This window comes from Drosophila innubila, chromosome X, assembly GCF_004354385.1.
Source record: "Drosophila innubila isolate TH190305 chromosome X, UK_Dinn_1.0, whole genome shotgun sequence".
NCBI classification, from domain to species: domain Eukaryota; kingdom Metazoa; phylum Arthropoda; class Insecta; order Diptera; family Drosophilidae; genus Drosophila; species Drosophila innubila.
In genome coordinates this window covers 4653399-4678471 of record NC_047626.1, presented here as the reverse complement: position 1 = coordinate 4678471, position 25073 = coordinate 4653399, and the positions used below count along the sequence as shown (strand labels likewise).

The 25073-nt window shown below is 32.4% G+C and overlaps 1 protein-coding gene across 1 annotated transcript; it reads left to right on the top strand.

Annotated features, from left to right (window-relative positions):
- The first annotated feature begins 16288 nt into the window (after positions 1-16288).
- LOC117784991 lies at positions 16289-24695 on the top strand. The gene is made up of 4 exons (XM_034622865.1): positions 16289-16502; positions 16575-16777; positions 18054-18785; positions 24681-24695. Exons 1-4 carry the CDS (start codon positions 16289-16291, stop codon positions 24693-24695), a joined length of 1164 nt encoding a protein of 387 aa, XP_034478756.1.
- The last annotated feature ends 378 nt before the right edge of the window (positions 24696-25073 follow it).

Below are 25073 nucleotides of genomic sequence, written 5' to 3'. Positions count from 1 at the left end.
TATATTTTTTTTTGTAATTTATGAATGCATTATGTAACTAATTTAATTTATTTTCATATAAAACAAGAAAACTTCATCTTAACTTAATAACAAACATAATTTATTGCTTAAATTATTGAAAAAAGAAAACGATATCAATTTCGATTTTCGAATGATGCAATTGTGAAATACGTTCAAGAGATACTCTTTTTTTTATTATTTAGTACCTTAACTTGTCATTAAATAATTGTTTTATGTTGGTTTTGAACTATGAAATAAAATGCAATAACATACAATTTGCTGGTAATTTGATATTTGATTTGATAAAACTTAATTTGAAGCAATTAATATCAATTTAAATTAAACTATAAAATAAAATGCAATACCAGACAATTTTCTGGTTTATTTGGTACTTTAAAAACATACAATTCAACTTAATTTGAATTAAATAATTTAAATCCAAGCTGACGCAATTTAAAACCAATGTTTTCCAGTTGTGTGTGAAATTTTGCGGCTTTTATGAGATATCGAATTTAAATTTAAAGCAAACAAATTTCACTTTAAATTTAAAGTTGAAATTTCTTTAAATTTATACAAATTAAATTTTCAATATGATAATTTTTCAGAATAAAAAGAACACATGGAAAATAAGAGTTATTTGCTTTGAAGTTTGTCAAGAGATTTCTACAATTGATACAACTAATAAACAAAACGAGAAAAAGGCAAATAATATCAGCATAATAGCTACAACAACAATAACAAAAAAAAAAAAAAAGAAAATTGAAAAAGAGCAACAAATGCAAATGAGCGTTGGAAATGAAATCGCCTTAAAATGTATGAAAATGCGCTTAAGCGCTTAAGTAGAGCACACACATACATACAAACACACACACAAACACACACACAAACACACACACTCACATACACACACACACATAGAAAAATATACATGCATATATGTATCAACATAAAGCATGGATTAAAACAAGCAATGGCTCTAACCACGTGTATGTGGGTGTGGGTGTCAATGTGTGTGTGTGTGGTAAATCTGTGTGTGTGCGCCTGTGTGTGTGTGCGTAATTTATAAAAGTTGTAACTGTTGTCCCCATAAACGACGTTGATGAAATCCACACAAGATGGACAGAAATAGCATAGATAGAGATAGAGCGAGAGCGAGAGAGAGAGGGAGAGAGAGAGAGAGAGAAGAGAAGATAATATTTTATCCTAATTATGTTCAAATATGTCAGATTATACCCATTGAACTCAGCGACTATAGAGTAGATAGATTTAGCAAACTCTTTATAAACCCAATTAAATTCTTGTATATTTTAGAAAATCTTTTACCTACCTAAAATATTTTGCAAATGCTCAAAAAAGGTGCATTAAGCAAAATTTGGCATGTATTTATTCAAATAAGTTTTTATTGTATTTTTTCTTAATCACTGTTTACTTTTTCCATACTTTTAATTGATATTTTTTCAGAAACTTCATATTGTCATGTAACTTTCTCAAAACTTAACCGATTTCCATGTCAATTTTTATCATTATTTTACCTTTATTTCTACTCTGCATCACAATTGGAAAATTTAGTTTTATTTCAGTCATTGTCTAATTTTTCCACAATTTTACTTTAATACTTTTTCAAAGACTTCAAACTGTCATACTTTTGTCAAATCTTAGCCAATTTTCTGACGTAATGTCAATTTTATCATTATTTGACCTCCTATTTGGAAAATATATTTTTTTCCATTACTGTCCTTTTATTTTCATTCTTTCGATTCCCCTGGCTTTTTTTTTTTAAACTTCAAACTGTCATAACATTGTGAAAGCGATAAGATAAGAGCAAAGAAACAGAAAAACTGCAATACATAAAAAGATTTTACAAAATGGAAAGTCAAAAAAATTAAAAAAAATTGGAGACAAAGAATTTACAAGTAGACAGATTGAGAAGAGTTAAAACGTAGCTAGAGAGAGCATGATTTCCATTTCATTGCAATTGTAAATCATAGGCACGCACACACACACACTCTACACACGCACACACACACACTCTACACACGCACGCACACACACTCTACACACGCACGCACACACACTCTCAAACACTCTCACACACTCGTACACACACATGCACACACGCAGTGTCAACAATTTGGATTTGGTCATTTGGAAAGGATTTTGCCTTTTTTTTTTGGTTGAGTTTTACGAGGCATGTTGCATAAATGTTAAGCTGCTTAACTTAGAGCCAGCACTATGGCTATGACTATGGCCATGGCCTGTTAGCTGATTGTGGGCGTGGCCATTTGCCTAATTGCTTGACAGCAACAAAATTGGCCAGTGCAATTAGCAATCAGTTGTTGCCGCGAGGGCTACAAATGGAATGGAATGGAATGGAGTGGAAAATGCTGGCAACTTTAAGTAATGCAATTGCAAATCACCAAACCTACATAACAAATTGAAACAATTAAAAACTTTCGAGTCTAGAGTCGAGTAGGATTCAAAGTTGGATTATTACTACTCTACTGCAACATATCCTGTGAATAGGAAATTTATTCATTTCATTTCTAATGAGGTTTGTAAGTATTAATGAAAATCGCAGCATTACATTTTGTTTCACAGCTTCAAGCACCTTAAGCTTGAGAACTAAATAAAATTTGTGATTATGATAATTACCATTCGAAAATCCTATTAAAGTTTCTAAAGTTCAGCTTATATTTTTCATTTTTTTGTATTATCAGTTCCAGTTTTCACTTCCGGCACCAGCAGTTAAAATCTTTTAATTGTTCTAATTTCATTTCAGAAACCTTTTGCGTATTGAATTCACTTTGAGTTGTTGAATTTAAGTCTAATAAAGTCAAAAAATATAATTTTGATATAGTAGGCTATCGTAAAAAAATACATTTGAAACCCTAAAAAATAGAAAAACTTCAACAGGAAAACCTGTATATATATTTTTATTGAATCACATAAAATATAATACCAAAAAAAATTTGTTTGCACTTGTAAGCAAAAAAATTACTGATGAGATTAATTGGAATGTACTTAACAGATTTAGTGCATCTAGCTCTGAGCATCTCTGGAATATGTGTGTTCATACAGACAGATGCTGATTAAGATTATATAATTTATAAATTTTATTCATACTTTATTTAACTGTGTACTTTATAGCATTTAATATGCCCTTTTCTGTCTGCTCTATAAAGCGCAAATAAATTGAGTACCCTTCAACACAGAAATAAAATTTCGGGTCAAAATCAATGCAATGCGGTGTCAGAAGTACGCTAATCCCGGATTTTCTTTTACCAAGTACAAATTAATTGATTCAAGCACGATTTTAAATTTGACTTTTAGCAAATAATATGCTTTCGTGGTTCCATAAGATTTATTTTAGTTGAATTAAATATTTTAGAAATCTGTGTGTTTTTTATGCTAAGTCGTTGTCTTGAGTTAACATTAATATTCAATATTCAATACCTACTTAAAATAATCATGAATTTTAAACTTGAATTTTAGAATGCATTTTTATAACCTGAGCCCATTGGAAATGGGCAAAAAAGGGTAAAATATGTTTGGCAGAATGTATGTAACAGGCAGAAGGGGGCGGGGCAGACCTCGCAAAGTATATATGTATATACTCTTGATTAGGATCAACAGCCGAGTCGATTGAGCCATGTCCGTCTGTCTGTCCGTCTGTTTGAGATGTCGATCTCAAAAACCATAAAAGCTAGAGACTTCAAACTTGGTATGTAGGTTCCTGGATACCATAGGCAGATCAAGTTTGTTTATATTTTGGGATCGGACCACTATATATATAGCTGCCATAAGGACGATACATCGAAAATGAAGTTTAAGTATGAAAAAGTTTTTTGTTTGCTGAGATATCAGAACCAATTTGATAGAATATGCATCTGGACGAAAATCAACTTTTATAAAAAGAGTATCTGGGCTCAGGGTATCCTATTGTCGAGCGTGCTCGACTGTAGCCGCATCTCACCGCGAGCGAAGCGAGCAGGAGGCGGAGCCCCTTTGGTTTTGTGTGCGCTTTGGTTAGCGAGTTTTGAAAGAAAACTAAAGCAATGTAAAGTGCAAAAAGTCGACAACAGCAGCAATCGATGTTAAATGGCAGGCATAGAAATACTAAATGCACACACACACACACACTTATATATACTAATACACACACATATATATATATATACATGTGTATGTACATATTTCAATCAACTGCCTAAACACTTTTCAATTTTCAATTGAATTGCAAGCGCGAAAATTGACTGGCAACTGATGTTGCTGCTGTTGTTGCTGCTGTTGTTGCTGCTGTGGCTGTTGTTGTTGTTGTTGCTGCTGTTGTTGTTGCTGCTGTTATTGCTGTTGTTGCTGTGGCTGTTATTGCAGTGGGCGGCATTGTGGCTGTGGGCAAGTGGGCGTGACAGCGGCAGCATACCAAAAATAGCTATTCAAGTGTCAAATCAAATGTCGAGCAAGTGGGTTGAGGGTGGTTTGTGGAGAGTGAGGAGAGGTGTGTGGGGGGGGGGGGAGGGTTGTGGTACTCTCAGCGGTTGCTGGCATTACCGATGACTTTGTCGCGCCATTTTAATGACATTTTCCAAAGTGTTTGCATTTGCAATTTTCCAGCTGCCGCCAGGTGGAGTGGTGAATGTGGTGGTGTGGTGGTGCGGGGAATGGGGGGAATGGGGTAGGTGACAGGCTATACCTCAAATCAAATATGCATATCACTTTTAGCTATAGCTAACAGTACACCATAACTAAGTACACTTCAAATTTTAGTGCACAATGCATTGTTATTTTCTGTGCATCATCCTTGTCATGAATAGCATTATCATTAGCATTAACATTGTTGTTAATATTCGCTCTATGTATAAACAAACCAACAGCACATCATGTGGTTATCAATTGGAAATTTAGTGGTGCCTATTTGAGCCTTGTTTGTTTTCAGTTTAAAGTCTACAGTTTGTCTACATTTGTCGCAAATTGGAAACCAAATAAAAGACAAATTAATCAAAGTCAATAACAGCTGTTAAGCTTAACATTATGCTGTTAACTAACGCAGAATACCAAATAGACATATGTTAATTTCGATCGACCTAACATAATATGTTAACATGTGGTTCTGTTAACGAATATTTGATCTGATTAAATATGATTTGAAGACATCAACTTTGTTATATCAAAAGTAAAATAAAACAATTTTTTAAATTTATTAAGTTTAACTCTATTATATTTTTCCTTATAAATTAATGCACTAGTCAAAATTTTTTTTTTTTTTTTAACACTTCAAGCCAGAACCATTAACATAGTGTTGACTAAAAGAATTAATATTAGTGTTAACTTAACGACTTGCTGTATACTTACAGACAACCATAACAGTCTCACTTAACAGCGCGAAATATTATTGAGAAATCTAAAATGCTATTATTTATTTATTTATTGTCATGCTATAAAAAGCCGACACTTAAATATACATTTAAATTAACAAATAAATAAAAATATTACTGTGTAATGTAAATGTAAATGTAAATATAAATATAAACATTCTGGGAGTAGCTAAAATGAAAAAGGAAACGATTGGTCTAACATTTGTTGCAAGGATTGGGGAACACCCAGAAAAAACCCAATCAGCCAAGATAAAAATTAGAGATTAGTTAGAAAATTAATATTAATATTAATATTAGTTAGAAATACTAATATAGAGGCTTTAATAGGCTTTAATTTTAACAGTTTTTTTTTTTTTTTCATGCGTTGTTATATTAATTTATATCTTTTTTAAACTTATGTGGATTTTATTAAGTTAAACTTTTGTTAACATGATTGTTATATTGTTTAAGGCCTGTTAATTAATAAGAATTCGCTGTAACTGAGCAGCAATTGCTTAACTTTTCTTTATTAACAAAGACACACACACACACACATTGACTTCATACGTTCGTCAATAGCTGGATAATAATTTGGCCACGCTGCGTATACGCAATGCACGCATAACGTATACGCAGCGTCGACTTGTAAGGGTCATTTAAAGGAATAAATAATGCGTCAGATACACACACACACACACACACAGGTATATATATGCAATTTATATGTATGTGTGTGCAGACAATATGAATAAACATATGTTTCAGCTGGAAACGAAGCGAAGCCGTCCAAAAGTTGCCTCCTGCTCTTAAGGACAGTTTCTGTTGCTGTTGCAGAAACGTTACGAGGGAGTTAAGTGTGTGTATGGTGTGTGTGTGTGGTGTGTGTGGTGTGTGTGTGTGGCAGGTATGCCATAAAAACAGATTGTAATCTGCGTAAGTGGAAGTGGCCACATTTGGTTGCAAGACTGTCCGTGTCAGTGGCGCATGCAACAACACAAGCCGAGCATGAAACAAGTAACTGCACAGTAAGAGTGTCATCGACTAGCAAATACCCTGGATTTCCTATACGAATGTCAAAATACAAATAAGATAAGGAAAACTCAGAAGCATTTAATATTTAAATAAAAAATTAAGGAAACCAAAACTAGGAATAAAATATAAAAATTCAGAAATAAAATTTAAAAGACAATAATTAGAATACTACGATTTTGTATAAAATATGTTTGATTTTGGGCTTTTAGTTTATTTAACCACTGTTTTATATTTTTGCAAAGTTTTTGAATCAATCTAATAAATAAACCAGCATAATTTTTAAACTTCTCTAATATCAATTCTACAAACCCGAAAGTTTTTCAGAGCCTGTAGTCAGATTAAATAGAAAATACATTTTCAGCTGTGTGTTTAAGCCAAGCGACCGCTTCTCAGTCTGATTATAATTTACAGGGTATTAAAAACGAATAATAATAGCCAGGGAACTGGAAGAGCTCAAACTCATTTTCGACTCGAATGTTTTTGTCTTGCTTCAATAGACTTAAAAATGGATTGGTTTACTCAAATATTTGCATGTGGTCTTTGCAGTTGTCAGTTACAGTTGCAGTTTGCCATAGCCTTATGAAAATTCCAAAAAGAAAATAAAAGAAATTGCAGGAATAGAAATTCGAAATTATTGTGTGAATTTCCAAGGCTCATAGACTAATAGAGTTCAAGCTCTAGATAGAACAAAACAGTTGAATTGACAAAGATTTTACCACATAAACCCCAATTCAACCCTTATCCAACCCTTATCCAACCCTATCCCTATAATTTATAAATTTGTAGCAATTTCGACAGCTTTGCTTTAAATTGTAGTGTGTGTGTCCCTTGTTATTATTCCAGTTGTAATTGAGAACTGCATGCAAAATGACAAATTCCACAATCCTGTTGCATTTATTATACGAGTACACTGATAAAAAATGTTCTTAAATCAAGATTTTGGTCTCAGAACTAAGATTTTTGGTCTAAAAAATGCGTCGAGAACATACAATTCTTAAATTAAAAAAACACGTCTTGTTTTTAAGAACATTTTAAATAAGAAATGTTCTTGAAATTAAAATAAAAAAATTAAAATATTGAAAATGGTTTTTAAATTTATAACTTTTTTTTTTTTAATTTTTCTTGGAAATTTTATAAAAGTTAAATAATCTTATTTTAAGAACAAAACATTTAAGATGAATGTTTTTGATTTTAGAAGTTGGTCTTTTTTTCAGTGTACATATAGTATTTATACTTTCTTAACAATTTAAGATTTTTATTCTTATATTAAGATTTGAAGATTTTTTAGATTAATAATCTTAGTTTTAGTAATTTGGTCTTAAAATAATCTTATTTAAAGAACAAAATATTTAAGATGAATGTTCTTGATTTTAAAAGTTGCTCTTTTTTTCTCAGTGCACTCGTATTTACAGTGTCAGCGACTCTGACTAAAAGTATCGTTTCACAGCTGAGAGAAGCAACAAGGAAAGTCTTCTCTCTGTAAGTCTCTCGCCTTGTGATTTAATTCCCCTGAAATACCTTGAGGTTGCAAAAGAAATACAGTTGCAGTGCTTCTTATAAATGTTTTACTTATATTTGATGTTTACTTCTTTCTTGCTTACATTTCAGTTCATTATTATTTTGATTCCTTCTTCAGTTCTCATATAACTACTCGTTTTACATTTCGCTTCGTTTTTCTGTTATTTATTTGTACTTTGTTTTCTTGCTTTCTTTATTTATTTACACGTTCGTATATTTGCCACTGCTTTATTTTTTTTCTCGTTCCCCTTAGTTCTTACTTCTCTGTTTGCTTCTTCCATGCTTATAAGTTTATATATTTAAGTTCTGATTTCCTAACGTCTTCTAATGCTTCTCACTCAGTTATTTATTTCGTCGATCCACTTTACTTAACTTCTCATGTTAATCCCCTTTTTGGTTCAGAATTTGCTTCAATAGAGAAGTTACTCCATTAACTCGGATCTTTTCGAAACTTCTGCCCTTTGATTCTCACTATTGCTTCTCACCTTGTTACTCACTTTGTTCCTTTTCTTTTTTTTGCTTTTAATCTCTTCTCTTCAGTTTCACTTTTATTTCACTTTTCTGTTTTCGTAGCATCTTTCTTTTTTTTGCTTTCACTTTGTGCTTTGTTTAGCTTCTCACTTCTTCTCGCTTTTTTTTTTTCCTTTATTTTTCTTTTCTTCCATCGTTTCTCTTTGTTCATCAGTTTCCTTGATCGCGATCACTTTTTTCGCTTTTTTTTTTTTTCTCCTTTATTTTCTCTGAGCCTTCACACGTTTCTCTTGCTTTCACTTCATTTCCCATTATCCCTTATGACAGCTCATCAGCTTCTCTTTTCCTCTCCTACTTTTATTTTTTGCTTTGTTTTTGTCTTTGCTTCTCTCTTTGCTGCTCACATTGCTTTTCACTTGAGCTTCTCACTTTGCTTTTTTTTTTTGCTTACAGATTTTTCTTCTCCTTTGCATCACTCTTTGCTTTCCTTTTCTTTTCTTCTTTTATTCTCATTCAATTCTAATTTCAAAAAAAAAAACTGATTTAACTTCTCCCTTTGCTTCTCACTTTCTCTGTGCAATATGCAAAAATGACAAACGTCAGCCGTTTTGCCTTTTTGCTCTTTTCGTTGCTGATTTGATCTAAATTTCAACAAGATTGAATTTAGCTTGATTTTTCTTTGCTTCTTTGCTTCTGTTTTCTTATCGGATGCCTGACAGATTGTTATTTAAATCGAATTCAATCTTTGTTGTAGTTGTTGTTGTATTTGTTGTAGTTGTTGTTGTTGTATTTGTTGTATTTGTTGTTGTTGTTGCTCATATCTTTAACAACTTTCGCTTTTGCTTTTGCTCGAGTTGATTCTATTTAAGATGCCTTTTCTCTCTCTATACATCTAACTATCTCTCACTGTCTCTCTCGCTCTCTTTCTTTTGCTACTCAAGGCCTCTAGACATTGATAGGGACACACTTGCATATATGAGTAGCTGAGTAACTGAGCCAAGTGGCAAGGCAGCAGATGTTGCTGCTGTTGTTGCTGCTGTTGTTGCTGCCTCTTCTTGAGCCTCTAACAAGGTTACCTGGCCAACTAATTTGCAAGAGACGTGACTGTACTCGTTGCAAGGCTCTTGTAGTGTTTGTTAGCAATTAACTGGGCCATTGTTGTTGTCAACAGCAGCTGTTGTTGCTGCTGTTGTTGCTGCTGTTGCTGCTGCTGCTGTTGCATGAATTCTTGCACTTTGCATTGGCAATAGCCACGCAACGGCAGCTGCTTATTTTATTTGCTAATTGCAACACTCAACAGACAAGACGAGAAGCACAAGAAGCAGCAGCAGCAGAAGAAGAAGAAAAGAACGAGCTCTCGACAAGTGCTCGACAAGTTTTGCAGCAACAACAGCAACAAGAACATTCTTGTCGCCAGAGGGCAACAGCATCCTTGCAATCTACCGCCTTGCCACGCCCCTTGCCCCTTGCCCCTTGTTCCTTTTTTCCTTGCCTGCTGCCTAGCCTGGCAAACAAATTAAAAGTGACGCATCTTCTTTTCTCTACCACGTCTTCATCTTGCACGTTTGCCATCTTTTTTCCATTTCCTTTTTCTCTTTTTTTGCCTGCTTTTTTCAAGAATTTTGCGTCGCCTGATTCTTCAGTTTTGTGCATTTCAAGCAACTCTTTCACTTACAAGTGAAGCGTGTAGAGAAAGGGAGCGAGAGGCAGTTGCTGCAGTTGTGGGGATTCCCCTGTTTTCTTGCTTTCTAGCTGCCTAAACACAACACACACTTGACTGCACATTCCACAATGCCAGCGGCTCGACATTAAACCCAAAACTTGAGTAGAGTTGCCATTCTTACTTCAATTTGCTAAAAAAATTTCCATGGTTTTTATTTTAAATCATCAACTAAATCGGTAATTTTACTCAGTTGCTCAAACGTTCTTAAAAGATATGATTGGATACTTTTTTTTAGTTGTTCGATTGATTAAAAACTTTATGATATAATTATCTTTTTCTATTAATTCACTCATTTATTCAATCATTGATGGAAAGTCTTTCAGATAAGCCTGTAATTTTAAGCACTCATTGATGATACATTTTTACTAGTTATATATATTTATATAAATTTTTTCTTTAATACCATATTCTATTTTAGCAGGAAAATTCATTTTTTATTTTATATAAATTATGAATTTAGACAAAATCACACTTTAACCGCACCGTTACATAAATGTTTAACACTTTTAATTAAATAACAGCTCGCTTACATGGCAGCAAAATTCTGTTAGGTTACTAACAGCTCATTTAGATGAAAGTAAAAGCTTCTTAAAACATGTTAGCTCTTTAACAGCTCATGTACATAAGAGTTTAACATATAAGAACTCACTAACATAACATAATTTGGTTAATAAGATCTGTTATTTTGTATAACAGCTCATTAACAGGTAAAGACTGTTAAGGTCTGATATTTCAAATTTAAATGACAGTTTATTAACATAACACACAGATGTTGCTTAAAACTGTTTGGTGTTTTTAACTTCTTGAAAATCAAGAGTAAAAATAGCTTCTAAGTCAGACTTCTTCTGTGTATGCTTAAACTAAATTTAATCTCTAATAAAGCCAAAGACTTAGAAAAACAGTTGACGATAACATTACACGGTAATTCTGAACTACTTTTGTGGTGATTCTCAATAGCATAAACATTGAACAATTGAAACAATCCAAAAATATCAGTTGGTTAAATGCGAATAAGCCAGAGTTGTCGCTGTCTGGCAAATTGGGAGTGCTAGAAAGCTAAAGACACTAAAAATCCTTATGAGAATTGCTAAAGAAAATGTCAAACAAGCTAATAACAAGAAGAAAGTGATAGAGAGAGACGGCAGAAGCGAATCTGAAAAGGACAGGCGAAGACACATTTAGCACGGCAGTTAAAGTCAACACGCATACGCCATGGTGTACATGAAAAGCGAGAGAGACAGAGAGAGAGAGAGAGAGAGAGAGCGAGAGAGAGACAGAGAGAGAGAGGCAGAAGAGAAGGAAGGTAATCCGTACAAAATACTTGTACATGTGATGCATATTTCATTGCATATCTGTGTGTATATGTATATGTATGGCCAGGGCCAAGTTTGGACATGTCTGCATGCATGTCTATGCATGTCCTATTTGCTATTAGATATTCATGTTTGCCAGTTTTCACAACTGATGTAATTTTCATATGCATCGATAGCAAAAGCAAATTGAATATGATAGAGTTAGAGCGTTGAAAATGGGAAAGGGTAGGAAAGGGTATAAGTAAAGGAGGGTGGGGAGGGGGGGGTAGGGAACTGAACTGGCTATTTAAGTATGAATAATATGTAATAAACGCTTGTGCTTACAATAACAATAACAATGACATTGCTGATGACTTCATGATGACTTCATAATGTTGTTGGTGCTTAAAACTAATGTGATTTCATCTGGCAAAATCCACAAAGAGAAAGCGAGAGAGAGAGAGCATTGAGAGAGAGAGTCTTAAATGTTTTATAAATTGTTCATTTATGCACACACATATGTGTGTGTCCTTTGGGTTATATGTGTGTGTGTGTATGTGTGTGTGTGTGTGTGTGTGTGTGTGTGTGTGTGTACATTACGCAATCAGCCAACAGCACAAAGTGTCCACGGGGATTGTCAGCGGCAACAAATTGACAGACAACGGCCCAAAAGCGTCCACTAAAGCTGAACACTGCCGTGCTTAGCGGGAAGAGAGAGAGACAGAAGTAGAGAGAGAGAGAGAGAGACAGAGGGAGAGAGCAAGCGAGCTTAGTGTTAAGAGAGTTGCAGGCTCCCAAAGGCGTTAGAGAATGTCAGCTTCATCTGTCAACTGACAACAGCAAACACATATGTATGTGTGTGCGTGTGTGTGTGTGTGTGTGTGTGTATGTGATAGTGTTGTCAGTAATTCAAGGACTAAATTTGCTAATTTGCTAAAAAGAAATTGCTACAAAGCTGTTTAAATACTAACAAATTTTATTTACGAACTTTCCAAGAATGTATAAGCATAAAAAAAATACAAAAAATGATGCACTAAAAATCATAATATTCTAAAATCGAATAGTTCTTAAACATAGGCCAATTAATTTGAAATAAATTTGTACCCATCGAGCTTAGCGACTCCAAAAATATAACCTAAAAATTAAATCTACATTTTAAGAACAAAAGAAAAAAAAAGCAATACCAATAATTTTATTACACAATTTGTAAATACAGCAATGAATTTAATCAAATATTGAGTATAAATGATTTTCCAAATATAGTTTGTTGCTTTGTGATATTTAAAAAAAAGTTTAAAATCCCAAGAGCTTTAAAGTAGGCAGATTTTTAATTTGAAATAAATGAGTTGTTTTAAAAAGATTTCTTAAAGTTATTTTTTTTCATCTAGGTAACCATATGTACCAGAAAAAGTTTGTTTGGTTAAAAGCTCATGGGAAAAATATTTGATTTTGTTGTTGTATAACGTTATCAATTATCCAAAGCTTAAATTAAGCCAACGGAAATTTTAGATGAGTTATGCAAACAACGAGATACAGTAGATAACTATAAATTAACATGAATTTTAGAACCATGAAAAATCGTTTCTAAAAAATCACTATTAGAAATTGTAAAATACGAATAACCTTATGATTATAGTATTAATTAGTTTATTAAAATTTTCATTTTATTCTCCATAATTTCAGTATTTAAAAGCAGCTGCTCAATATTGGAAAGTATCCGTAACAATATCTCATTTTTTATAAAGAAAATTTTTATTTTCTGAAGAATATTGAAGTTATATTTTTCAGATTTAGAAAACCTTAGTCTCGCTAGAAAATAGCTAAAATGACAACGCTGATGTATGATTGTGTGTTGGGGTCAGTGGCTCAAATTCCCACCTCTGATAAATTAACATAATTGTACTATTTTTCACAATATGACAGCTTCATAAATATTAAATTTTAATTAATTGAATGACGTTAAGAGTTGCATTTGCAACACTTGCCGAACATTTCTCTATCTGTATGTGCGTGTGTGTGTGTGTGTGTGTGTGAATTTAATGCTGGCAATTAGCGGACGCTCAACAGTTTCATAAATAACAAACAATTAATCAAAAGATGCGCAACACCAACAACTGCCAAAACTATATACAAAATGGCGACTGACATTTCCGTTTCCGCCCAAGCAAGAACAACAACAACAACAACAGCAAAAAAATATATGAACTTTGTCTTGTCGTTGTCGAAATACCCTTAAAGTTAGGTAACTATAAGGAATAGCCATATTTAAAAAAAAAAACAACCTTTTTTTTTTTAGACATTTGGGGCAACAGATGACAAGCAACAAATATAAAAATTGTTCTATGGTAGAGTTTTTAATTTTTGATTTTTTTAATTTAGCGTATTTTCACCTTTTTAGCTATTTTTGGAAGTGACTCTACATTTGTCTTCTTTAGTTGAGAAATTCTTAACTATGCAAGCTCAACTTTAAATAAAGCCATAAATCAAAATTTAAATGAAATGAAATCCTCATTAAATTGATCAGGGAGTAAAACCGGAACCGTTAACCGAAACTAACCGTTTAGTTTTTAGTACCGGAACTGAAACCGTTACCGATTGAAAATTCTCTGTTAAGAACCGACTACCGAAGCGCTTGTACCGGTTCGGTTGTAGTAACGTTGCTGGGTCAAAGAGTTGTCCAACTTCTAACTGTCATAACTTGATCAAAACTGAACCGATTTTCAAGTGGAATGTCATTTTTATCATGATTTGGCCTCTAAATTCATTCTGTATTAAAATTTTGTTCATTTAGAAAATTTAGTTATTTTCGACCAAGATTCGATTTCGATGCTAAGGGTCCCCCCTGTGAAATTTAAAAAATGCAAAATTTTAAATCGTTTAATCAACTCCTTATATCGTAATTAGCATAAAACAACACTTTAAATTTGATTCTAAGACATTTAATTTTTTTGTAAAAAATCATTTGAAATTGAACAAAAATTTTGACTTGTAAAGTGACTAGCTCCGAGGTCTGACCAATGTAAAACTGTCATAACTTGATCAAAACTGAACCGATTTTCAAGTGGAATGTCATTTTGGGCTTGATTTGGCCTTTTAATTTGTTCTGCATTCAACTTTTATTAAATAAAAAAAAAAATGTCTTCTAGATTCCACTAGATATTTATTTCGATGCTAAGGGTCCCCCCTTTGACATTTCGAAAATTCAAAATTTTAAATCTCAAGTTTTCACTTTTAATCGACTCCTTATCTCGTAATTAGTATAAAATAACACTTTAAACTTGATTCTGTGACTATATTTGTTTCGGTTTGATTCCCTGAAATTGATATTTAAATTGATGAACTTCTCCTTTAGAGTGTATCTCATGGTAATAATTAACAATATGGTGTCGGTCGCAACTCTTTGATTAAGTGAACACATTGCAGTCGGCAATCAAAGCCACAGGCGTTCATCAAATATAACGTGACGGCGAAAAGGACCTGCTGGGGATAATTCCAGTACAAATGTAGCCATTTCCAAATTGGACACATGTACATATATTTGTGAGCCAACAATGTACATATATTATTACGTTATATTAATTTGTTTTTGTGCGCATTAAATCAATTAATTTATGCGCATAAATTTGGCCATTGTGCTGCTTTCAATGCCACTGAATAATGCATTATTAATGCATTAAATACAATATCTGTAATTTCGTAACAAGCGCCCAAAAGGGAGTTGCAATTATGATTCATGCGTGTTGTTACCCTGTAATGCAATATGTATGGGTATGATGTATGTGGGAAAGCGTTGTTTGACTAAAAATCAAATTTGAATTGTGTTGTATACCCCTTAAACGTGGGCATGTGGGGTGGTATGTGCTACGACTTGCTATTAAAATAATTTTTTTTTATTATTAGAAGCGGTTGAATAAAATATATTATTGTTATAATAATTACTTTAAACCCTGCAAATAATATAATAAAATATTTGTTAGCTGCTTATGCCTCATTTGTTTGATTTTAAGTGAAATAACGTCTAAATGTTTAAAATTAATATGCAATGCATAATATATGGCTCGATTAGGCGGTTGCCAAATATATTTGATATATTCGGCAGCTGAAAGAGAGAGATAGAGTGCTTGAAAGAGAAAGTCCGGTAATTTTGATGTCAAATAACGCATGCAAATTTGCTGTACTACATAAATAATGAAGCAAGGGAGTAAATAAATAAAAGGTGTATTTAGTTACCAGTTATAGCCGTTAGAATTGTAATTACTAATTATATTCAGTTGCAATACTGCATATTAATTTAATCTCACTGATATTGTTAATTATTTATATTAGCCTTGCAAGCCGCTTTTAATTTGATATTCTCAATTATTTTCCGTTTGGCCAGAATTTTTAAAGCAAAAAAAATGTGTACTGTATACTATACTATATGTACTATATTATATTATGTCGGTTATATTTTTGGAGTTGCAAAATTCGCTTGGCATAAATTTTTATCAATTAAATCAATTATTATTTTCCTCTTTCATACAATTATTTAATTAACATGAAATTCTGCATACCATCCTTTTAAGTTCCGTCTGCTGTTAACTAGTGTGATATTGAACAGTGCTAGTAAATTGTAAAACGCCTTTGGGCGGTTACGTAACTAGCAGCTTTTGATCAAGCCAAAGCGCTTGCTGTTAATAACAGCAGGAAAATGCTAAGTTGCTGTCACTGTTAATTGAGCAGACGACTGTTAAACGTGAATGGCAACAAAAGCGAAGAAGAAGCACGTGATTCTTGGAACTGACAGCTAGTGCCAAAAATACCAATTTAAATCGTTCTTTCTTTTTTTCATCTTGCACATATCAGACACAATAATGGCAGCCAAAACGTACAAAATTGGAGATTTTGTATTTGCCAAAATGCGAGGATATTCGCCATGGCCAGCAAAGATTATAGAGAACATTAACAACAACAAGTACAATGTGTACTTTTATGGGACCGGACAAACTGGCGCCCGTCTAATTGCAAAGAATATCTTCAATTATGTGGAGAATAAGGAGAAATTTGTCACTGCCAAGACCATGAAACGTGTCACGTTTTACAAGGCCGTCGATGAAATTGAGAACGCACTTCGTGGCGAGGATGTGGCTTTGATCACTGACCAAAAAACAACAAAAACAACAAAACCAATATTAAAACAAACAGCAACAACATCAGGAAATTCTGTTGTTGACGGCAGCGTTCAAAAAGCACGTGAAGAACGAAAGCTAAAGAAGCAAGTGCGATTTGTGGAAAGCGATGCAGAGGATTCCACTATGGATTACGATTCCGATAATTCCGATGAAACCAGCTCGATTTACAGCTCGTCTGCTGTTAATACACCTATGCATACAGGTTTCACCGTACAGGTTAGTGAATATAAATGAATTCAGTTGATATAACCTTGCAGAAGGTATTCTAAAATTGTCACGATATGTTTATACACATAACATAGTAATGGAGGCGTGGCAAATCCCATAAAACTAGTCTCTCAGTTTAAAAGCAATCTTGCATTTTTGAAAATCAAGTTTTATTTTTCAAGATATCTTAACTAATTTCCCAGATTGTGGCAATATGAAATTGCCTTACAGCTGCTCATCAAATTTAATCAATATCGAATTTTTATATGTGTAAAGCTTTCAAAGAAACTATCGGTTCAAATGGAACATTTAGTATAAGAAACTTTCTTGTTTTTTAAAATATTAAAACCAAACTCGCTGTTTTTCTAAATATTATAATTTTACAGCTTCTGACCAAATTTGGTTAAGATCGATTCGCTAAATCATATAGCTGTCATAGAACTATCGGTTCAAAATGAACATTTAGTATAAGAAACTTTCTTGTTTTTCGAGATATCTTAAGCAAACTCACGGATTATGTGCTCAGTACTGTTTCTCAGCTTCTGACCAAATTTGTTTAAAATCGGCTTACTATTTCATATAGCTGCCATTGAACTATCGCTTAAAAATCAACCTTTTTGTTTGAAAAACTTTGTTGTTTCTTAAGATATTTATATTAATCTTACATAATTTGTATTTGATAATTTCTCTCAGCTTCTGAGCAAATTTGTTTAAAATCATATAGTTTTTATAGAACTATCGGTTAATGATCAACCTTTTGTATGAACAACTTTGTTGTTTTTTAAAATATCTCAACCAAACTCACAGATTATGTTTTTGATGTTGCCTTTTAACTTCTGACCAAATTTGGTTAAAATCAGTCTTCTATATCATATAGCTGCCGTAGGAACTATCGCTTGAAAACCAGCCATTAGTATAAATAAATTTGTAGTTTCTTGAGATATTTTAACCAATCTTCCATGTTATGTATTTTGGACTGTCTTATATATTTTAAAAAAATTCGGTGCAAATCGTTCCAGCATATCAATATAGCTGCCATTGAGCGTACGGTCGAAAGTAAATATTTGCTATAAAAGTTCATTTTATTATTTTTTAAGACAACACAATTAATTTCAGAGATTGTGTATTTGATATTGTCTGACCAAGTTTGTTTAAAATCTTACTTCTATATCATATGGCTTTCATTCGAAAAATAAGTAGAAAATAATTTGCTAGGCTATCAAACTTTATTTATTTTTTATTTTTTTTTGTAATTCATGTACTTATTCTACCAATCTATCGACAGGTCGCTGCAAAAAATCTACTTATGGTCTACATCCCCACGACCGAGTCTCTGGGCATTAAAATCGACTATGGGAAACCAGAGAGTTTTGCAAATATCGCCGCGGAAATTGCTTGGATGAAAAAAGCACGTGAGGAGGCAATTGAATTGAAGCAACAATTGGAAACCGGACAGATTGATGCTGAATCAATGCCAGGAAGGTTTATAATCGATCCAAAACCTGAGGAAATACCCAAGGAGGAGGCAGAGCGATTCTTTAAGGAATTGATTGGAATTGAGGATACCCTGTTAACAGAGCGAAAGTTTCTACAGCTATCATATGAATTGAGAGACTGCTTGGGATTTACCCAGGCCAATGTGGGCAGATCTCTGCGCATACTTGAAGATTTAAAAAAATTACATTTGACTCAATTGATGCTGATGCGCACTCCTGAAAGTGTGCAGATAATTGAAAAGGTGCGTCGCTACACTGGCAATATAAAAATATGGAAATTGAACGCATCCGATCAATTGGAGTTTGACACATACGCAAAGAAAATACGTGATCTTTCAACTGCCATTTATGATGGCTTCAAGATGCTCATCAATTTCGAGCTTGTTCCAGACAATACATTCCGTAGGGAGTTTAACAAGCAACTTCGTCTCTTTAAAAAATTTACCAGGAATACCAACGTGGAGCTCTGCTCCGCGATGAGCCAGCTCACTTATAATAGTCTAATCAAAACACAAAATGTGGTAAATAAATAGAGAACACAAATTGATAATCAAAATAAATATAAATACAAAGGTTTGTATGAAAACACGTGTACTCAGAAACAATTTGAATAACAATCTAATCAAAACCCAAAATGCGGTAAATAAATAGAGAACACAAATTGATAATCAAAATAAATATAAATACAAAGGATTGTATAAAAACACGTGTACTAAGAAACAATTATTGAATAATTGAATAATTTTTTTTTTAACACTTTAAAACATCTATTTAAAACGAATAACATTTAAAGACATTCACAAGAATTAACAAGAATGTTTGTTATACACACATATGAACAATCATTGTAGCAACTGCAAGATATTCACATATTTATAATTTGCGGTTATTAAATACACACAAATTGATAATCAAATTTAATATAATTACAAAGGCTTATATCAAAACACGTGTACTCAGGAACAATTATTGAATAATTGGATTATTATTTTTTTTTGCACCTTATATAAAACATGTATTTAAAACGAATAACATTTAAAGACATGTACAAAAATTTAAAAGAATATTTCAAATACACAAATATGAAAAATATTCACATATTCAAAATAAACAACACACTTCTTTATTTGCGTTTAATAAACAGAGAACACAAATTGATAATCAAAACAAATATAATTTTAAAGGTTTATATCAAAACACGTGTACTCAGCAACAATTATTGAATAATTGGATTGTAATTTTTTTATTTTTTTTTAACCTTATATTAAACATGTATTTAAAAAGAAAAAACATTTAAAGTCATTTCACAATTTACAAGAATGTTTCTTATACACAAATATAAAAAATATTGACATATTCAAAATAAACAACACACTACTTTAATTATAAAGGCTTATATCAAAACACGTGTACTCAGGAACAATTATTGAATAATTAATTTGTAACTTTTTATTTTTTTTCACCTTATATAAAACATGTATTTAAAACGAATAACATTTAAAGACATGCACAATTTACAACAAAGTTTCTTATACACAAATATGAACAACCATTGTACCAACTGAATGATATTCACATATTCAAAATAAACAGCACACTACAATTGTTTTGCTATTATTCTTAGTTTTGTAAAAATGTTGAAATTTTTTTTATAAAAAAAGTATAATAATAATGATAATAAATAGATAATGATTACAAAGCATTTGAGCCGGCATGGCTTAAATATTAAATATTTCAATTATTCAACCACAAATGATAAAATTCAAAACATACAAAAAATGCGTCAAATGTGCGGGTCATTGGGTTAAATGTGACACAAATACACACACACACACACACACATTTATACATATACGCATATGAGCGACATTTTTTAAGAGTTGAGTGGGTAAAGGAAACTTGGAAAATTGTCTCAAGCAGGCGCTGAATAATTTAAGAACATTATGAAAATGAGGTAACATAAAAACCGCACACAAATTGCTGAAAATTGACCGCACTTAAAGCAGGGACACACACTAATACACAAACATACAACTGTCACACACACACACACACACAAACACACACACACTCCTACCTGCAATACAATTTAAATATTTAATTGCAAGCACAATTTAAAATTGTGTTAAAGCAAAACACAAGCAAAAAAAGCTATAAAAAAACGGAAATTGCGGTTAAAAAATAACAACAACAAAAAATACGAAAAGAAAATCAGAAAAATGGCCGCTAAATGCTGTGTTGACGCCATTTTGTTTGCTTTGTTGCAGCGTTGACCTTTTGTAGAAACTTTGCCGAGAGTCGCTTGTAAAGTATGCAATTGGATATTCTGAAATTCTTCATTAATTACCATTTAAGTACTCGAGTAATTAAAGAAGTAATTGTAAGAGAAAAGCATGTAATTACAAAGGCAAGCGAATAATTATGTTGCAGTTTACAATTATTTGAGGAATTACACAAGTAATTGTAACTAAAAATTGCCTTACTAAAGTAATTAAAAAGCAAGTAATTGAACTGATTATGCTGAAATGACGTTTTCATTACTTAAATAACTAAAGAAGTTATTGTAATAACTAAAAAAATATAAGTAAAATGTTGTTTACAATTACTTGAAGAATTAAGTTTGTAATTACACAAGTAATTGTAACTCAAAATTGCGTTATTTGTTTGATCAAAAGGGCAAGTGCAGTTATTAAGTGGTTAATATTTCCATTTCTTGGTAATTCGGCAATTACTTGAGTAATTGAGGCTGAAAATTATTGTAATTTGCATCAGTAAGCCGGCAAATTGAGCTGCCCTTGCATGTGTTTGTATGTATGTGTGTGTATGCATGCATGTGTGCGACATTTGACTGACGTTTCGGAGCTCAGGTTAACTGCAATGCGCTGTGTGTGTGTGTGTTGCATGCCTCGGGGCTGTGTGCGGCACAAAGGCAAGAAGGTGACCTGATTGACTGAAGAGGGCGGTGCATAGGCATATGTAAAGTATACATATACACACACACACATACACTACCATTTTATACACACTTTGTCTTATAGTTCTCTTGAGTGTCGCGCTGCAAAGTAGGCAACAAATTTGTGTAAGCAAAATGAATGTAATAAAAAATATGAAGAAAATGCACAGCCTAAAACTGATGACATTGCTTTCGTGTGAGTAGGTGTGTGTGTGTGTTTGTGTGTGTTTCATGACGTTGTTTGCTGCAAGTTTTGTCGCAACTGCAGCAACGAACATTCTATGATCCCGCACATTCACGTGACGCATATTCATTTAAATTTCATTTTATATATACACATACACACACACACAGATGAGGTGTATCTATGTGTGTGTGTGTGTGTGTAAGCCACAGCTAAGTGGCCGCAAATGTTGCACTCAAAGTTGCAACGTTGCCAAAACGTGAGCACATCATTTGAATAACTTTGCAACTGCTCATAATGAGCTACTCATTACTCGTTACTCGCTACTCGTTACCCGCTACTCGTTACTCGTTACGCATTACTCGCCATTTTAGTGTTTACACACCGTTTCTCACGCACTCAACAGAAACACTTAATCCACACTTATTTATTTAGAGCAACAACTACCTTAACTAATTGGTTTAGCATGTAGATGTTGTGGTAACTGGAAAAAATAAACTCCAGTATTCTCATTTATCAAATATGCAAGAGGTGCAAGTTGCCGAAGATTTAGGTCAGAAAATTGTCCTCAAAACAAACGAGTTTTAAATATTTTTGTAAGCATAATAAAAACAAAAACAAATAGAAATATAATTTATTGAAAACCAAATATATATAGATGGAAAAAAAAAGCAAACTCTAGAAAATTTAAAGAAACAGATTAAAAGTATAAAAATAGGAAAAATTTAAATTAATTATTTTATTTTTGATTCATCTGTCTGCTGTTAAATTTTCTTTTGAAATGGAAATACACTAATTTCATTTAATTTTGCAAATGTTTCACAATATTAAATAAATCAAATAAGCACTAAATTATTTTCCAAAGATTCTTAATAACTGATACAAGAAAATGTAATGCTTTGTTTTTTTTAGTTGATTGGTTTTTTAGAGTATTTCTTGAACTTGCCCAAATTATTAAGCAGTAAAAGGAAAAAAATCCAAAAGCTAAAATCTATAAAATGTTGTTAATAAAATTTTTTATAATATATTTTGACTTTTCTATATTAATTTATTAATTTCAATTCCCAATTAAATTTTCCATCTTTGTGTATCTTAGTTTTTTTACTCCCCAAATCTGAGTATTTAAAAAAAAGTAATATAAAGAATACAGCTAAAAATAAAATAAATAATGCTAAAAAAAGCTAAGCACAAAAAAACAAAGAAAAAATTAAGATTTAAGCGTTTTTCTTTAGTTTATAAATCTGTTGAGCTTCCAAAAACTGTTAAAAGAAAGCTCGATTAACAATATTGATTTTAGTAATATTTATTAAAATTCAATGCCAAACAAACTTTAACATATTTCAGGTTTTTAAAAACCACAAGAGTCTGTTTAGAAAAAAAGTTTAAAAATGACAACTAATCAATAGGTATGTTGTAGTTCTTCTTCATCTTTCTTTTTAGCTCCAAAAACGATTTTCGGTAATAAAAACAAATTTTCCATTGACTTTTATTTTAGAGGGCAAAGCAAATAAGAATGACATCTAATTATAAACATACTCTCAACTGGCTGATACCCTGCAATAAGTTGTTTTATCAAAGTTTTTGATGTAACAAAAAGACTTAAGTTTTATTAAAAATAATTGAGAATTACATACAACTTGAGAAGCAACTGCAATACCATTTCAAATAATATTCCTTCATCTTATTGTACTTTTTCAATTACAGGGTATAGTATAGTCAATCTCATAGATTGGACTTTGGCATACTTTTGCTGTAGTTACGAATATTTTGAATTATTCTCTCCATTTAATGCAGCAGCAGCAGCAGACCGAAAATACTAAAAACCAGAAAACCAGCAAACCAAAAACCAATCAGAGCAAGGAAACAATACAATTTCACATGCCCACACATATACACACACGCACACACACTTATACACATACATATATATACACACTCCCACAGCGACGCGTATAACTAATTATTTGCCAGTTGAGGGCGCCATACAGTGCGTATGAGTGACGCCTGCTGGCATTGCGTATACGCCATGGCGTACAAAGCGCAATGCCAACGTTCGTTTGTTTTTTTCAATTAGTGTCTTGTAAAAATATTGTCGAAAAACGTTCGAAATGTGCAGAAATGCATACAAAGTTGCCACGCGCTCTTTCTCCCTCTCTCACTGCCACTGCCTCTTACTCTCTCTCTCTCTCGTTTTCTGCCTCTGCTTGTGGCAGCAGTGTTGCCAGATTCCGCTTTGCTCGCCTATGGCAAAAAAAGGGCATAATGTGTTTGGCAGAATGTATGTAACAGGCAAAAGAGGAAGAACCCCCAAAGTATCAAATTCTGGATCAGGATCAACAGCCGAGTCGATTGAGCCATGTCCGTCTGTCTGTCCGTCTGTCCGTTTGCCTTTTCGTCTGTTTGACCGCGTTGATCTCAGAAACCATAAGAGCTAGAGACTTCAAACTTGGTATGTAAGTTCCTGGATACCAAAGGCAGATCAAGTTTGTTTTTATTTTTGGATCTGACCACTATATCATATAGCTGCCATAGGAACGATACATCGAAAGTGAAGTTTAGGTATGAAAAACTTTTTTTTTTGTTGAGATAACAGAACCACACTGATAATATATGCATCTGGACTGGTATTATATATCCTGACCAAATTTAATTAAAATCGGTTAGCTATATCATATAGCTGCCATAGGAACGATACATCGAAAGTGAAGTTTTAGTATGAAAAACTTAATTGTTTGTTGAGATATCAGAACCAAATTAATAGAAAATGCATTTGGGCTGGTTTTATACATCCTGACCAAATTTGGTTAAAATCGGTTAGCTATATCAATAGCTGCCATAGGAACGATACATCGAAAGTGAAGTTTTAGTGTGAAAAAGATTTTTGTTTGTTGAGATATCAGAACCAAACTGATTATATTTGCATCTGGGCTGGTATAATACATCCTGACCAAATTTAGTTAAAAACGGTTAATTATATCATATAGCTGCCATAGGAACGATACATCAAAAATGAAGTGTTAGTATGGGAAAGTTTTTTGTTTGTTGAGATATCAGAACCAAATTATAAGAAAATGCATCTGGGCTGGTATTATACATCCTGACCAAATTCGGTTAAAATCGGTTAGCTATATCATATAGCTGCCATAGGAACAATTGGTCGAAAATCGACTTTTATAAAAGAGTACCTGGGCTTAGGGTAACAAACTATCTGCCGTTCCCGTTGTTTTTAATTAAATGCCAATTTTTTCTTATATTAATTTAAATTTTTAATAACACTAGGTCAACTGCTTTTAGACCTTAAATAAAAAATATATAATAATTTCCTACTACCATTGTTTTGGGTTTGTAATTTTTATTTATATTTAAAATGCTTCCTAATATTGTTTTTCTAATTTTTATTTCCTACTTTTGGTAATTTATGGTATTATTTTTCGACGTTTGTTTAGGGAATGATAGTTTCTATAGAGTATATAAAGATTTTATTGAGTTTGTTGAAGCTATTTGGTCAGCTGTAAAAGTAATGCAAACATTTTGAATGTGGTTGGATTGAGAGCAATTAAGTCTAGCTATAAAATGGTTAAAATGTCAGCACTGTGTGGCAGTGGCAGCAATTGACAGCGACACACATAAAAGCTTTTAAATCTTAATAAATCTTGCATACAATTTCAAAAG